Source organism: Artemia sp. Qi Xiang Cuo, chromosome 16 (genome assembly GCF_049724085.1).
Source record: "Artemia sp. Qi Xiang Cuo chromosome 16, ASM4972408v1, whole genome shotgun sequence".
NCBI lineage: Eukaryota > Metazoa > Arthropoda > Branchiopoda > Anostraca > Artemiidae > Artemia > Artemia sp. Qi Xiang Cuo.
In genome coordinates, this window is record NC_142809.1 from 26,770,878 (window position 1) to 26,786,019 (window position 15,142).

General features: G+C 33.5%; 1 protein-coding gene across 2 annotated transcripts in view; it reads right to left on the reverse strand.

Annotated features, from left to right (window-relative positions):
• The window catches only part of Kap3 (kinesin associated protein 3), a 288,557-nt gene extending 275,946 nt beyond the window's left edge, over positions 1–12,611 (reverse strand). For both annotated transcript variants that reach the window (XM_089102282.1, XM_089102281.1), the window contains exon 1: positions 12,428–12,611. In XM_089102282.1, the coding sequence (XP_088958408.1) occupies positions 12,428–12,429 (2 nt within the window). In that variant the 5' untranslated portion in view covers positions 12,430–12,611. The remainder of the gene's footprint in view (positions 1–12,427) is intronic.
• Positions 12,612–15,142: the final 2,531 nt, after the last annotated feature.

A 15,142-nucleotide genomic window follows, 5' to 3' on the forward strand; every position in this document is an offset into this window, starting at 1 on the left:
TATAAATACTAGAATAATTTTGCTAATAATCTCTCCAGAGAAACCCATGAGCCAATTATACATAAAGTCATAAGCCACATATGTGGGAAAAAGACTTCTCCCAACCCACTCCTGTATGAGCTTATACATAATAATACCCATTATGACAATGATATTGAAAAGGCTAACCTATTTGCAACTCTATTTTTTAATAAGCTAACATCAAACAATCAAAGCAATCTGTCCACAATTCCTATGAACCCTAGTTACCAACCACGCCCAGGATCCGAGTACATAACTAATCCATTTTCAATCCAGGAATTGAATAATGCAATACATCATATTAGGTCCAAAACTAGCAGCAGCTATGACAATATACACCCTACATGGATAAAGAATCTCACACCTTCATACAAACAAGAACTGCTAAATTGTTATAATCACGCTTGGGCATCCTCTAGGTTCCCCAATATATGGAAATGTTCGTCCCTCCTACCAATCCTAAAGAAAAATAAACCAAAAGATAACCCTGAGTCTTATAGGCCCATAATGATTATACCTGTGATGGGGAAAATAATGGAGAAAATGATTTATCACAGACTCCTCTGGTTTGTTGAGAAAAATAACATGATCCCACACACTCAAACTAGATTCAGGAAATACCACTCCTCAACAGATGCTTTCATTTTGCTAACAAATACAATAAATGAATCTTTCTCAAAAAATAATATCCTAGTGGCAGCTTTCCTTGATTTTGAAGGAGCATATGACAATGTGAACCACCAAATCCTTTTAAATAAACTTGCAAACCTTGGAGTACCTCCCAAGCTAGTATCCTTTATTAAATCCTTCATAGAAGTGCGAAGTTTCATTGTTTGTGTTGGTTCAGCCTCTTCACCCCAAAAGACAATATCCAAAGGCCTACCTCAGGGAGCAGTCCTCAGTTGCCTCCTATTTGCCCTATATCCTTGGGACATGAACCTACCCCACACGAATCTACAATATGCTGATGATCTGGTGCTATGGTCATCTGGCAACACCTTTCAGATAGCACAGTCAAATCTGCAAAAGTCACTTTTCCAGTTTGAAAAATTCTCTCAACATTCAGATTTACCCATTGCACCCACCAAGTCAAAAATAATCCAATTTCACAGGAAGCGAAACCATGTTAATGCAAAACTAACTCTAAATAAAACAACTATTCCAGAAGATAATAATATTAATTACCTAGGTCTCATGCTTGACCAAAAACTTAATTTCCACCTCCACATTTCAAACACAATAAAAAAATGTTATAGAAAAGCAAATATACTAAAAAGACTTCTTTCCACACCCTGGGGTTGTAAGGAGAAAACCTTACTCCAGTTTTATAAATCACATATAAGACCCCATCTTGACTATGGGCTCATTGTATATGGTGCATGTGCAAAGAGCCAGATGCAAAAAATTGAAACAACACAAAATAATATAATACGTCTCATATTTGGTCTTAGGAAACCCACAAGCACCAAGTTTCTGCTTATGGAGAGTGGATTAACAACAATAAAAGATAGACGTAGCTTTCTCTTGATAAAACATCTTACAAAAATTGAATCAAATAGCTCACACACATTACATAATTGGTTAAGAAATCCAGCCATGTATAGAGGTATTGCAGATGAGTATGCCAATATTCAAAAGAAGTTCCCTGTACCAGCAAAGTCTATTGCACCTACTTTCCCCCAATCCCCTCCATGGAATTGGTCATCTCCCATAATAAATACTGAATTTTCAAAATGGAATAAAGATTTAACCCCCATTGCTTTTGTTCAGAAAAAATTTGCAGAACTTAATACAATTACCTATAAAAATCACTTCCAAATGTTTGTTGATGGGTCAAAAATGAATGAGAAGGTTGCAAGTGGTGTTTTCCTTCCTCACCTGAAAAGTGCAATGAGCGAGAGATTATTTAATAATTTATCTATAATGTCTGCTGAGTTAAATGCCATAATCATGGCATTAGAACACCTTAAGCAAAACCAATCTTTGATTGAAAAATTGAATAATATTATCATCTATTCCGACTCTTTATCAAGCCTTGAGTTGCTGGCCTCAGCTCCTCAATATAAGTTGGACATTGACACTTATCATTGTCTCAGTATTATTGATAATCTTGCTTCAAGTGGCATAAACACTTACTTCCAGTACCTTCCTAGCCACTCTGGCATAAGTGGTAATCATCAGGTTGATGAAATAGCAAAAAATGCTATAAATATTGACCAGCCAAGTGGGAGACCAATCCCAATTAGAGATATTTACCGATGGAGGCTATCAGATATTAATTTTAATAAGATTAATCCTATCCTTTCTTCCTTTCCCAATAAGTATCTTTCTAAAATTTATCATAGAATTCGTTCTGGAACAAATGGACTAAATTTCCTTGCATTCTCATATAAGATTTCTAATTCAAGTGGTTCAATTTCCCTGTCCCCTCTTTGCAGGCATTGTAATATGAATAATGAAACAATTGACCATTGCCTATTTGAATGTAATATGCTGACGTCTGCACAACATACCTTGCTTTCTAAACTGTTAAAATACTTCAAACACCACAAAATCCCACTATCAGTCAAGAGCCTAGCCAACTATACCTGCACACAGAGCATAGAAATCGATATCTATCATCTTATATTTGAACTCCTAGAGTCGAAAGATCTGCTGAAAGATATCTGAATATATCTAATAAATATGAGGCAATCAAGCCAGTAGCTCTGTAGCCCACAGAGTGAAGCAGAAGGAAAAGGGCTAAATAGTTTTACTGAAAAGCCCGCCTGCTGTTAAATAGAAGAAGAAGAAGAAGAAGAGGCATCTTTCAAAATGAAGGCTTTTGCCAGCTAACAGCGAATCATTAAAAATTAATGAATTTGTGAACGCTGTTGCTGTTTACGAGGGATTTCACGGGGGTAGACGTGCGCTCGAATGTGAGTTAGTCCTTTGGAAACAGAAGTGGCTCGGAATGTTTGACAAAACCATCAACTGTTGCTTTGCCTCTTGTGTCATGTGATGCAAAATTTTTCCCATGCATTCAAAGGCTTTTGACGATTTTTTAGACATTACCAGTGACTACTGCTTCTGCTTAGAGGAGCTTTAGCTGTCTTAAGCGATTAAAAACCTATCTGCAGAGCTCAATGGGCAAGGAGCATCTGGATCGACTAGGTAGACTGAGGCCCCCACCTCTCCGAAACCAAATTCTGGGCAATTGTCTTTGATATAATATTATTTTTTATTAATTTGGTTCTCTAAAACAAGGGTCCCATAGGCAAATATAAGTAATAATGCACTTCTTTTTTTTATATTTTCTAAATTCTGCTGCTTCTTGGCAGTTCCAAAACATCTACTCGCCCAAAATAGAAACTCTCACTGCTTCTAACTTTTTTTTAAATTCTGACTTTGTTGGCAAAATTTTGTCATCCATTCTCAAACAAAAAAAGTCTACAGCTAGAAATACTCATGACAAGTGTGTAATTTTCATTTCTTTACCTAGCTACCCCGCCCCCATACCCCCCGCCTGAAATCTTGCACTATGATAGACAATTTTCTTGCTCACATGACTGCTATAAAAAGGTAGACTGACGCCCCCCCCCAAAAAAAAATCGTGGATATGCCACTGACAAGTGCTGTATTTATGAAAATTTTTCAAATCTGAAAAGTGTTTTTGAGAAAATCAATATATTTGTTAGAAAGAGTTGAATAACACTTAATAAAGTGGAGAAAATGCTTAGCTGCATGCACAATATGTTAACTATAGTAAGAAATAATATGAAGTAAGAATTTTTCTTAAAGTAATAAGGACACCAAAATGAAAACATATTTAGCCTTATATATCTATCCTAGGCGTATTTATACCTGAAAATCCGAGTTTACTGCAAATTTTCTGTTAGTTGCTTTAAGCAATATTGAGTTACAACGTATTTGCATATTTTTATCAACAATGTTGCCAACAAAAAAAAGTTCATTTGAAGGTTCATCATCATGGTAAGCAATTTAGGCATAACCTAATTGCTTCATTTTATCTAAATTATGCATGGCCTATAGAAATGGGTAAATTTCTAGTGGGCTATATAATCTAGCTAAGATGAGAGTGAAAATGTCAGTTGATGGCTTTTTTATGCTCTTTCATAATTCGAGAATTGCTTTTGGGGCTAGTTGCATATTGAGCCCTTAAAAGGGCCCCAATGGTATTTCATTTTTGTAACTACACAAAGAAGTTTCAACACTAGTTAAGTTATTGAAAAGTTGTTTTCTGTTGTTTTTGACAATTCAGGGTATATATTTGCACATTAGGGGGGTAGGGGTGGGTAAATTTTATGGTAGATTTGCAGTTGGCCATATAATTTAGCTCGGATAAAAGCGAAAAGATTTGATGCTTTTTCATGCTCTTTTATTACTCATATAAAATATGTTCAGGGCCCCTTTAAGGGCTCAAGATACAACTAGCCCCAGAAGCAATTCTTGAATTGTGGAAGAGCATAAAAAGCTATCAAAGGACATTTTCACTTTCATCTTAGCTAAATTATATAGCCCACTAGAAATTTACCTAGAAATGCAGGTAGCCTATTTAACAATTTTGATTGATAGCTTACAAAGGAAAGGTTATAATTTTGGAGCACCTCAGTATTAGTTTAGTGCCATCACCCTCCATAAACAAACACTATAAAATTCTTTAGACTACTTTAAAAGAGTTCAATTTTCTGATTAGCCCAACTGAATATTAAGGCAGACCTAGCCTGCCTAAAAAACAGATACACCTGTAGGCAGAATTCCATTGTGAATCTAAATATGACTAACTTTACCAAGACCCCCCTTTCCATAATGGTCAAACATATAACTGGAATTATAAATCTATACTAGATTTTTGGTAAATAGCCTAGACTCTGCAGTTTTCAGCAAAATTTAGCTTTTCAGCAGAATTATGTCATGATTATTGTTGGTACTAATATGGTATACACACTCTTTTATATACTGCAATGGAAACCAGTCTTTTTGATGCGTTAATTCAAGACACCACTATAGGGTAATACAATGCATAGCATGGTTTTCATTGCTTATACAATATTTAAACTGTTGTTTTTGGGGGGGGGGGGAAAGGTACCTAGGTTAGGTAATAATATATGCCATGCTTTACCCCCCCCCCCTTATGTGCAAATATATAGCCAAAATTTGTTTCTAAACTATTAGGCTATATATTCATCCTATTTTATTTCATTAGCATTAACCAAACTAGCACTACACAAAAGTGTGTGTTTAACATAGGAGTACCTTATTTTTCATGCTCTGTCATAATTCAATAATCATTCGTGGGGGGATTATTCATTTTGAGCCCTTAAAGGGGCTAAAAGAGCTCAAAACAGACCATAGTAACACAAAACTTAACAAGGTGAGATTGAACATGACAAAGCTTGGAGCATTACTTCTCACATCTGTGTAAAAAAAATAGATGCATTATTGAAGCTTTGGTCATTTCCATCTGCCATTTAGTGGGTTATTCTATTTATATATGTCTTGTCTTTTCTCTACAACAATATTTTTTGTCTAATTTTTAAATTGATAATTGATATGTGTTTTTACAAATGACCATTAAAATGTATTCTTTGAGGCATGAGGCCCCATCTACAAGATGACCCACCATACTTTCTTCATAATTGCTATTTTTATACATCATTATTTCATAAACCATATCAGTTTAGGAATTAAAAACAATAGAATAAATGTAACATAGTAATAACATAAGAGGTATCACCCCAATGCAACCTTATTCAGGTTTAATTTAAATGGAGGGAGATGGCAGATTAATTCCTACCCTCTCCCCCTCCACCTAAGCACATATACTCTTACCTATACTAGTGTGAAGGCCCATGGAGAGACAGACAATTTAGGCAATGAAATGCATTCTTTCAGGCATGTAATAACCCTCTTCCCTACACAATAGCTAACAACAATCTTATATAATAGCTTAGGCACTATCATTTGTCACTGCATATTATTATTATGAACAATCTAGAAATCAACTTAGATAAGATGAACATTAAGATAATAAATGCCTATGTTTAGTGTTTATCTTTTATGGACTATACTACCTATGTTACTTTTCAGGTACAACTGCCCTCAGTGTAGTTTTATCTTCTTTGCATATGGGAAGATTTAAATATGTATACTTCAATGCCCATAAATTGATCTGCTATCTCAGAATTGACAATCAATGGCACATTTGGAAAATTTAGAAATGATTATTGAATTATAAGAGAGAATGAAAAAAAAAACATCAAGAGATACATTCAACTTCATCCAAGCTGGATTATGTCGTAAACTACAAATTTACCAAATAATATCTTGTGTTAGAGTACATTGATACCCTGAAGCATAATTTCCGATTTAACTAGAGTTTAGTTAAAGCTTGTTTAACAAGACTTAACAGAAATATTTGAAAGGGTCTGAATACTTAGTTTAGGCATCCATGTTAGACAGCCTATTTTGTTTATCAAGCCAAAAAATCAGCATTCCCATTGAGCCAGAAATTGACTTCTATTACAAAAGCAACCTTATTTAGACTTAGTTTAAATGAAGTGAGATGAGACATTAATTCCTACATCCACCCAATGCACACATACTCCTCTTATGTATACTTGTGTGAAGGCCCATGGAGATTTAGACAATTTAGGCATTGAAATGTGTTCTTTAAGACATGGGATACCCCTCCCCCCTACACAATACCCACCAACCATCTTTTTTAATAGCTGATGCATAATCATATGCTGCTGCATATAATTTCATGAAAAATCTTGTAAATCAACTTAGTTAAGACAAGGATTAAGATAATAAATGCCATGTTTAGTGTTTCTCTTATATATGGACTATAGACTACATTACTTTTCATGTACAAATGCCCCAAAGTACTGCTTTACATTCTTGGCAACTGAGAAGATCAATATGAATTTTTAAAGCTTGTAAATTGACGTGCTATTGCAGAATAGACAATCTATGGCAAATTTGGCCCTCTTTGTGAAACAACCACAGTTTGGTGATTGCACAATATTTTTAACCTCTAAAAAAGAGCACTACAAATCCAGTTTCCATTCAAATGACCCCTAACCCAACATTCAAGGTCTCAAGGACCACCAGTCTGACGCAATTACTCATGGGGAAAACAAAAGAAAACATGAACCCATAATCTTTTTTCTTGGAAAAACCATAGATTTAAGATGGAAGCTTCTCAAGCTGATAGCTTTTTATGGACACCATTAAATTTGATGAGTCTTGTATGCCCTATATATATTTTGAATCAGTATCAAAAGACAATTCTTTTGATGTATTAATTCCTATAAAAAAATATTTATCTGTTGTTTGTAAAGGTTTCTAACTCCTCACAGTTTTCTACTAATAACTGTATGTAAATTTGCAGGTGGCACTATAATTTGTGAAATTTTGATGAAAGCAAAAATGATGCCTTTTTTAACACAATAATCACTTCTGTCGCAAATTGCATCTTGAGCCCTTAAAAGGGCCCCAAAGGTATTTCATTTTTGTAACCTCATAAAGAAGTTATCAACACTAGTTAAGTTATTGAAAAGTGGTTAAAAACATATCACTTGTTTATAAATAAGTGATTCAAGAGTAATATATTCTAAAAATACTTATTGATAACAATTCAAACCTCATTTAATAGGCAACTCAATTTAAACCATTTTCTTCCATTTCAAGTTTTTCAAATGTTACTGATAAAAATAGTGCTGAATTTTGCAATTCAAAACTTTACTGTCAACATTTCAGGGTATATTCCATTTGGGGGTATATATTTGAATATTAGGGGGTGGGGGAGGGGGTAAAGTTCAAGTTAAATTTACAGTGGGGCATATAATTTAGCTAGGATGAAAGTGAAAAAGTCATTCAATGCTTTTTTCATGCTCTTTCATAACTCATATAAATTTACTTTTGGGGCCCCTTTAAGGGCTCAAGATGCAATTTGTAACAGAAGTGATTATTGTATTATTAAAAAGCATAAAAAAAGGAATCAAACAACATTTTCACTTTCATCCTAGCTAAATTATAGTGCCACCTACAAATTTACCTAACTGACTGTTTGATGTAAAATAATATTTACAGAGCATCAGCCTATAATTCTTATGCTAGTTTAAACTACCTTTAAGAACAAGAATAAGTTGGATGCAGAACTTTTATACTTTTGAAGTATTTCCTGTCAAGAATTGTTGGAACTGAAATTTCTGCCATCATGCTTTATTGTGAGTAAATATACATTATTCAAACAAGAAAGAATCTCCTCTGAAATAGCCCAGAATGACCATACCATCTACTGTTCAAATGCAATCACAGTTGTTCCTAGGATTAATAGTGCCAAATCAAAGAGAAAAATCTGATCAAAAAAGGCAAACTTGCTGCATTGCCATCCACAACAGCAGCCCTGGTTGCCCTGTCCCCTCTGAGCAGCTCTGAATCTAATTTGCTATGTTACAGCAAGACAGTAGGCTAACTGATGTTGTTTGTCAAAGTGTTTTGTATTTAAAATACAACAAAAAAGTATAAAGGGTATAGACAACTATTATATAATAAATATGAGGACAATTGGTATATAAAAAAATATTCAAGCAAATCACACAGGCTACTGGGTATATTACCTTGGCCTAGTCTATACAAAGTACCAGTGGAAGTCATCAATTCAACAAAACTAGCAATAGGCTACATTTTGATGGTTTCTTTAAGAGTCAACAATGTTTACCTGTAAACTGCTCCATAGTAAAAAGATCCTGGAATGCCAAAAATTCAAGTAACATTAATTATAGGCGTAGCCTAGCCAAGCTCTTTCGAAGAAGCATGACATAAAACTTTTTTTTAAAGAAAAGACCTTTGCTGAACTAGGTCCCAACTTCTCTTTTACCAGAACAATCAAGAAAGCAACATTTTCTAAGGTATATAAACTGATTTATTTTCTTTGGCTCATTTTCAGCTGATTAGTAACACACATTCTTTATTTTTATTAAATAAAAAAAACTAGTTTTTTTTACTGAAAGTAAGGAACAACATTAAAACATAAAACAAACAAAAATTATTCTGTATATGAAAGGGGCTGCCCCCTCCTCAACGGCTTGCTCTTTATGCTAAAGTTTTTTATTGTTTGAAAAAAATTGAGTGGTGAGAAAGTCAAACTTTAGCCTAAAGAGCAAGGCGTTAAGGAGGGGACAGCCCCTTTCATATATGGAATAATTTCAGATCATTTTAAGTTTTAATGACATTCCTTACTTTCAGTTAAAAAAAACTTGTTTTTTATTTAATTTTTGAACGTTTTTGAATTAATGCAGGTGTTGATTTTGGCTCACCATACATGAATAATTAAAACAAAATTTGCATATTAATTTTACTTCTATTTGGTTAAATGGCTTTGTCAAAACTTGTTTAATTTTATTCATGAATGTTTTTATTAGTAATAAATATACATAACTTATAGAATTAACTTACACAACAAACTTCTATATTCATAGATTTTTAATATGTATATTAGGGGGTTTGCCCCCTAGTCAATACCTTGCTCTTTAAGCTAAAGTTTGAATTTTGTTCCAATTCTTTAAAAATGACCCCTTAATCACAAATGCTGTTAATTAGAATAAATAGCTCATATGAAAGTACTAAAAAATCTTTGGCTTAAAGAGTGAGGTATTGATTAGGGGGTGAACCTAATCATATATGTAATATTTTCTGTTTGTTTTAAGTTTTGATGTTGCTCCCTACTTTCAGTTGAAAAACTTGTTTTTTTTAAATTTAAATTCTGATATTTAATAATGATGCGAAATCCAGCACCCCTTTCATAGCAATGTCCCTTCCCCCATGAAAACTTCCTTAATGGAAAGATCTTCTGATATAACCCTGACCCCCCCACACCTACCAGAAAAAATCCCCCCTGAAAATGTCTGTATACTTCCCAATAACCAATACTATATGTTAACATTGGGTAAAGTTCATAACTTTCAGCCCTCATCCCAGGGACTTCAGGGGATTAAGTCATCCTAAAAGATATAGTTATCATATTTTTGACCATGCTGAATAAAATGGCTATCTCAAAATTTTGATTGGGTGACTTTGGGAAAAAAATGAGCATGGGAGGGGTCTAGTTGCCCTCCATTTTTTTGGTCACTTAAAAAGAGCACTAGAACTATTAATTTCTGTTGCAATGAGCCCTCCCATGATATTCTAGGACCACTGGGTTGATATGATCACCCCTAGAGAAAAAAAATAGACATGCATCCGTGATCTTTCTTCTGGCAAAAAATGCAAAATTCCATATTTTTGTAGATAGGTGCTTGAAAGCTCTACAGTAGGGTTCTCTTATACACTGAATATGATGGTGTGATTTTCATTAAGGTTCTACAACTTTTAGGGGGTCTTTCCCCCTTTTTTTCTAAAATCAGCCAAACTTTCTCAGGTACATAACTTTTGATGAGTAAGACTAAACTTGATGAAACTTATATATTTGAAATCAGCATTTAAATCTGATTCTTTTGATGTATCTATTGGTATCAAAATTCAGTTTTTTAGAATTTTGGTTACCATTGAGCCGAGTTGCTCCTTACTTACAGTTTGTTACCATGAACTGTTTGAAAATTTGCTATGAACTTGCTTCCAGAATACAGTTACAAATTGAAGCTTGTTTTCCTTGAAAATTGAATTCCTGGTTTTTCTACACCTATAGTCCTAATCTACACCTATACTTTTATTTAAAAAAAAGCCATTTGAAGACAACCAAAGCTATTTCAATGAACAGATATGCTGTGGAGAAAAAAGACAAATGATTTCATAGAACAGTGTATGCTGAACTAAGTTGGAAGCAAGAATCATACTTAAACTGAGTTTAGAAAATGTAGGAACACAAGCATATAAAGCTAATTTTTACAATGAAGATAAGAAATTTTTCAGTGCCCAAGAACAGAGGAAAAAATAAAACAAATTGGCCTGAGGAAGTGTACAAAAGAAAGGAGAATAGTGGAAACAGACAATTTACAAAGCAGTGAAAGGTCTAGTACTTATCTGTTATAGCAGCCCTACAAAAGAAATGAAGTTATGTTAATCCAAATGAAATACAGGCCTACTAAAACATGATGACAATATAGGCTTATACTTTAGAAACAAACTTGGGCTATATATTTTCACATTAGGGCTAGGGGGTAAAGTATAGCAGGTATGCATGCAAAATGTTAAATACAATTATTTGGTAAATATTTACCAAATCATATTATAGAGTTACAACTAAAGTGAACATACCACTTGATGTCTTTTTAATGCTCTTTATGAATATAATAATCATTTTGTCAGAAATTAATTTTAGCTCCCACCCCTATGTATACCAATTCAGGGTAGGGTAAGACACCCAGTAGTCGGACACTTTAATCACTTTGAAAACTTTTTGACATTTAAACTACTCTAATTACTGTATTATACAACCTAGAAACTTAATTTTTGTATCAAAAATTTCTGAAGAATTTTTGAACAAGTAGGTTACTAATTCAAATAGTTTTCACTTGCACAGCACCTCCTATTTTTGAATTTACTAACAAGTGACAATTCTGCCTAAACTCGGACATACAAATGGCTCACTGTAAATTGGTTATTAAAATAGTATAAAAGATTCTGTCCGAGAATAGGCAGGTGGCTGACTACTGGGTGTCTTACCCTATATATTTGGACATTAGGGGGATGGGGGTAATTTTATTTCTGATGTAAATGAGAGATAAGTTTAAACTTTCCCCTTATCCCCCTAATGTGCAAATATATACCCTGAATTGGTCTATATAGGGGTGGGGGCTAAAATTCATTTCTGACAAAAATGATTAGGCTAGGATTATATTTGTAAAGAGCATAAAAAAGGCATCAAGTGGTATATTCACTTTAGTTGTAACTCAATAATATGATTTGGTAAATATTTACCAATTATTCTGCATATTATAAAGTAAGAATTGTTTTTTAACTTCATGCTGTGCAAATACTTTACCCCCACCCCTCTCCCTAATGCGCAAGTATATAGCCCAAATTATACAAATCTAATGTATTCTGTCACCTGCCATTTGTTTTCCACTGAGCATAAGCTAACTGTCTCTTAATACAGACAGATGGAACCAGTTTGATCTTGAGTTTTGCACAGCATAATTCTTAAGTGGGGTTCCTATAACAGATAAGCATTGAATGTCCTCAAAGGATTTTAGTGAAAAACTCAAATTAATATTCATGTTTATTAAGGCCACTAACAAAATTCATATACTATAGCCTAGGCCTAGTACATGAGTTTGATCATGTCATGTATTTGGTCATAAGCCTATACATTAGTATGACTTAATTAGGAAAACTCAACGAGCTGGAATTTTATCAGGATAGATAATACTAATACAAAAAAGGGCCATATGATTCTTACATTTCAGTTATGCTCCAAGTTGTTCTAGCAGTATTTATGCTTGGTCTAATTCTTAGGTGAACTACTATAATTTCTTCTTCCACTGCTAAACAGTGTTACCAGCATACGGAAGAAAGAGTACTACAAGTAGCTCGAAAAATCTACCAATGACCAAACAACTGTACCCTGTCCTATTTTTTTTCCCCGCGTGTTGTGCGAAGTGCAACACACGGATGGTCGGTGAAGTACTGTGCTATTTATGAAAATATTATATCAGACGTTTTCTTTCGCTTTCTTTCTCCCTTCTCTCGTTTTTCTTTTCCTCCTAATACATTATATGTGTAGAAATTATTAAGAAATCCAGAAATTATGTTTGTGTATGTGTGTATGTTTAATATGATCGCATACAGTTTCTTTTTTTGCTGTAAGTATATCTTATGTGATTTTAAGACATGGAAAAAAAATTAAAAAATTTCAGATCATTAAGAAAAACTGTCAACAAAACGTCACTACAAACATTATTTTTCTAATAGAAAATCACCACTGACATATTTACATAATATTCATTTAGTACTTTAAAATATCACTTGTCGTTTTTTGCTATAAGTATATTTGATGTGACTTTAAGACATGAAAAAAAAGATGAAAAAAATCTATGTAAAAAAGATCAACCCCCCTTAAAAATTTACCTCGCCCCTCACCGTCCCCTCCGATTAGTATGGAGCCCTGTCATGTTGATTATCATAATATGTCCTTTTCTCGTTTACAACCAGAAAAAATACTTTAAAATAGAGGGTAGGGAAGCTGTCACATTCATAATACGTATTCTACTTATGTTCATGTTAAGGCTTGGGTTCAATAATAAGCCATGGATAGAACACAAAGGTTTAAGAATAAGTAGTAGGAAGATGTGTTTAAAAAAAACAATGATGACATTTGATGCCCAAACACATAAAATTCAGTAAATTCTCTGCTTATATCAACGTGTCTTTGATCAATTCTACCATCCGTAAGTGTGATATACCACAAAAAACAACACTTTTGTTGTCACTTCTTAGGTATAAAAGCTTAGAAGTAAAAAAAGATATCATCAGTGTAATAATTACGGTTCAAAACCCTTAACCGGAGGTTTTCAACAACACCTCCCGTATGTTCCTCCTCCAAGCCCCCTTAATAAGCTACGCAATTAATATACAACCACTAATATATCAAATTAGATTATTAGAGGCGGGGTTCTGTTGATAAAGCGTTCGACTTCGAATTAGAGTGGCTCGCATTTGACTCCTGCTTGTTTTTTTGTTTTTTTTTCAATCGTGGTTTTCTCCCTTCTATATGATCATTTTCAGATAATTTCATTGTTTTTTTTCTTGTAAATGTGATGCACTCATTTTTTAATGCATGCCCCAGGAAGGTATTTGGTTAAGCATTTTGATTCAAAAGGGAATAGAAGTTATCCAGTCCATGGTTTGTAACTACATTCTGACTAGATTACTAAATCCATACCCCAACGTGTGGCGCAATTTTTTCAAAATAGTGTGGGGGGTTAAACGTTTGAGCCAATTTTTCCAAATCAAGTGAAAAATACAGAGAAAACTGAAAAACGAGCCGTATAAAATTATGAAATTATAAATTATATTAATTATTAAAATTATATTTTATTATAAAATAAAAAAAATTATTTTAGTTTTCAAAAACCAAAATAATATTACCCTGAATATGAGATTACGACAAACGGAAGTATAGATTCTGTTTGTCACAATACCCCCCCCCAACCATCTGAAGGGCTTGCATACTTTTTGCAACAAAAAAAAAAATTTAATTTTGTGTTTAGTATTTGTCATAACTTCAGCAACAAAAATAACATGATGTTATATTATTAAAGATGTAATAAAAAAGGTAAATTTGTACTAAAGAAAAATGACCTGTTTCAGTGGATGCTTGAGTTATGCAGGCTTATCTTAGTTTTGACAAGATTTTTTGAAAAAAACTAAATTTCAGATGTGAGGGGGGGTGGGGGGTAAACTATGGCCTGAAGGAAAACTGAGGTCTTGGAGGGGAATTTGCCTTCTCTGTCCCATTATAAATCAAACCCCTGACACCAACCCCCTGCCACTTAGTGGTTGGAGAAGTGTAGGAATGTGGTTCTGGAACCACTCAAAATTTTATATTAAAAGAAGGATTACTTATTGTTATACTTACTTATTCAAATTATTTACTTAACGATTCCACCGTAATATTATCTCTGTAAGTAAGGTTGTGCATCCAAAAAGAAAGAAAGACAAATGAAAATAGTTCTCTTTTGATTGGTCTTTTGGTTAATGGAAATGGGCTTGATTTTTGGATATGGTTCGGACTTTGTTTGGGTTGTCGTTATGGTTTTATTGCTTCATATTTTAATGATTAAAATGAATAATAGCAATATTCAAAGCGGTCTACCGGATATTAGTAACTGTACCGATCGCTGTTTTCTTTGCAGAGACTATTTCGCCTCTCGGGCTATTGTACAAAGTACTTTATATAATAAAAGTTTCAATGTTTATTTATGGGTAAGGTAAATTGTAAAACAACTAATATCATGTATCTATAGGAATGTAAAATCTGTGGCTTACAATATGTGGGGAAAAGTATTAATGACATGTATGATAGATTTTTGGAACACAAAAGCACAATTAACGGGGAAAAAACTAGTAGCTATCTGGTACAACATTGTAATAATGGTACCTTCTCTTTAACTAA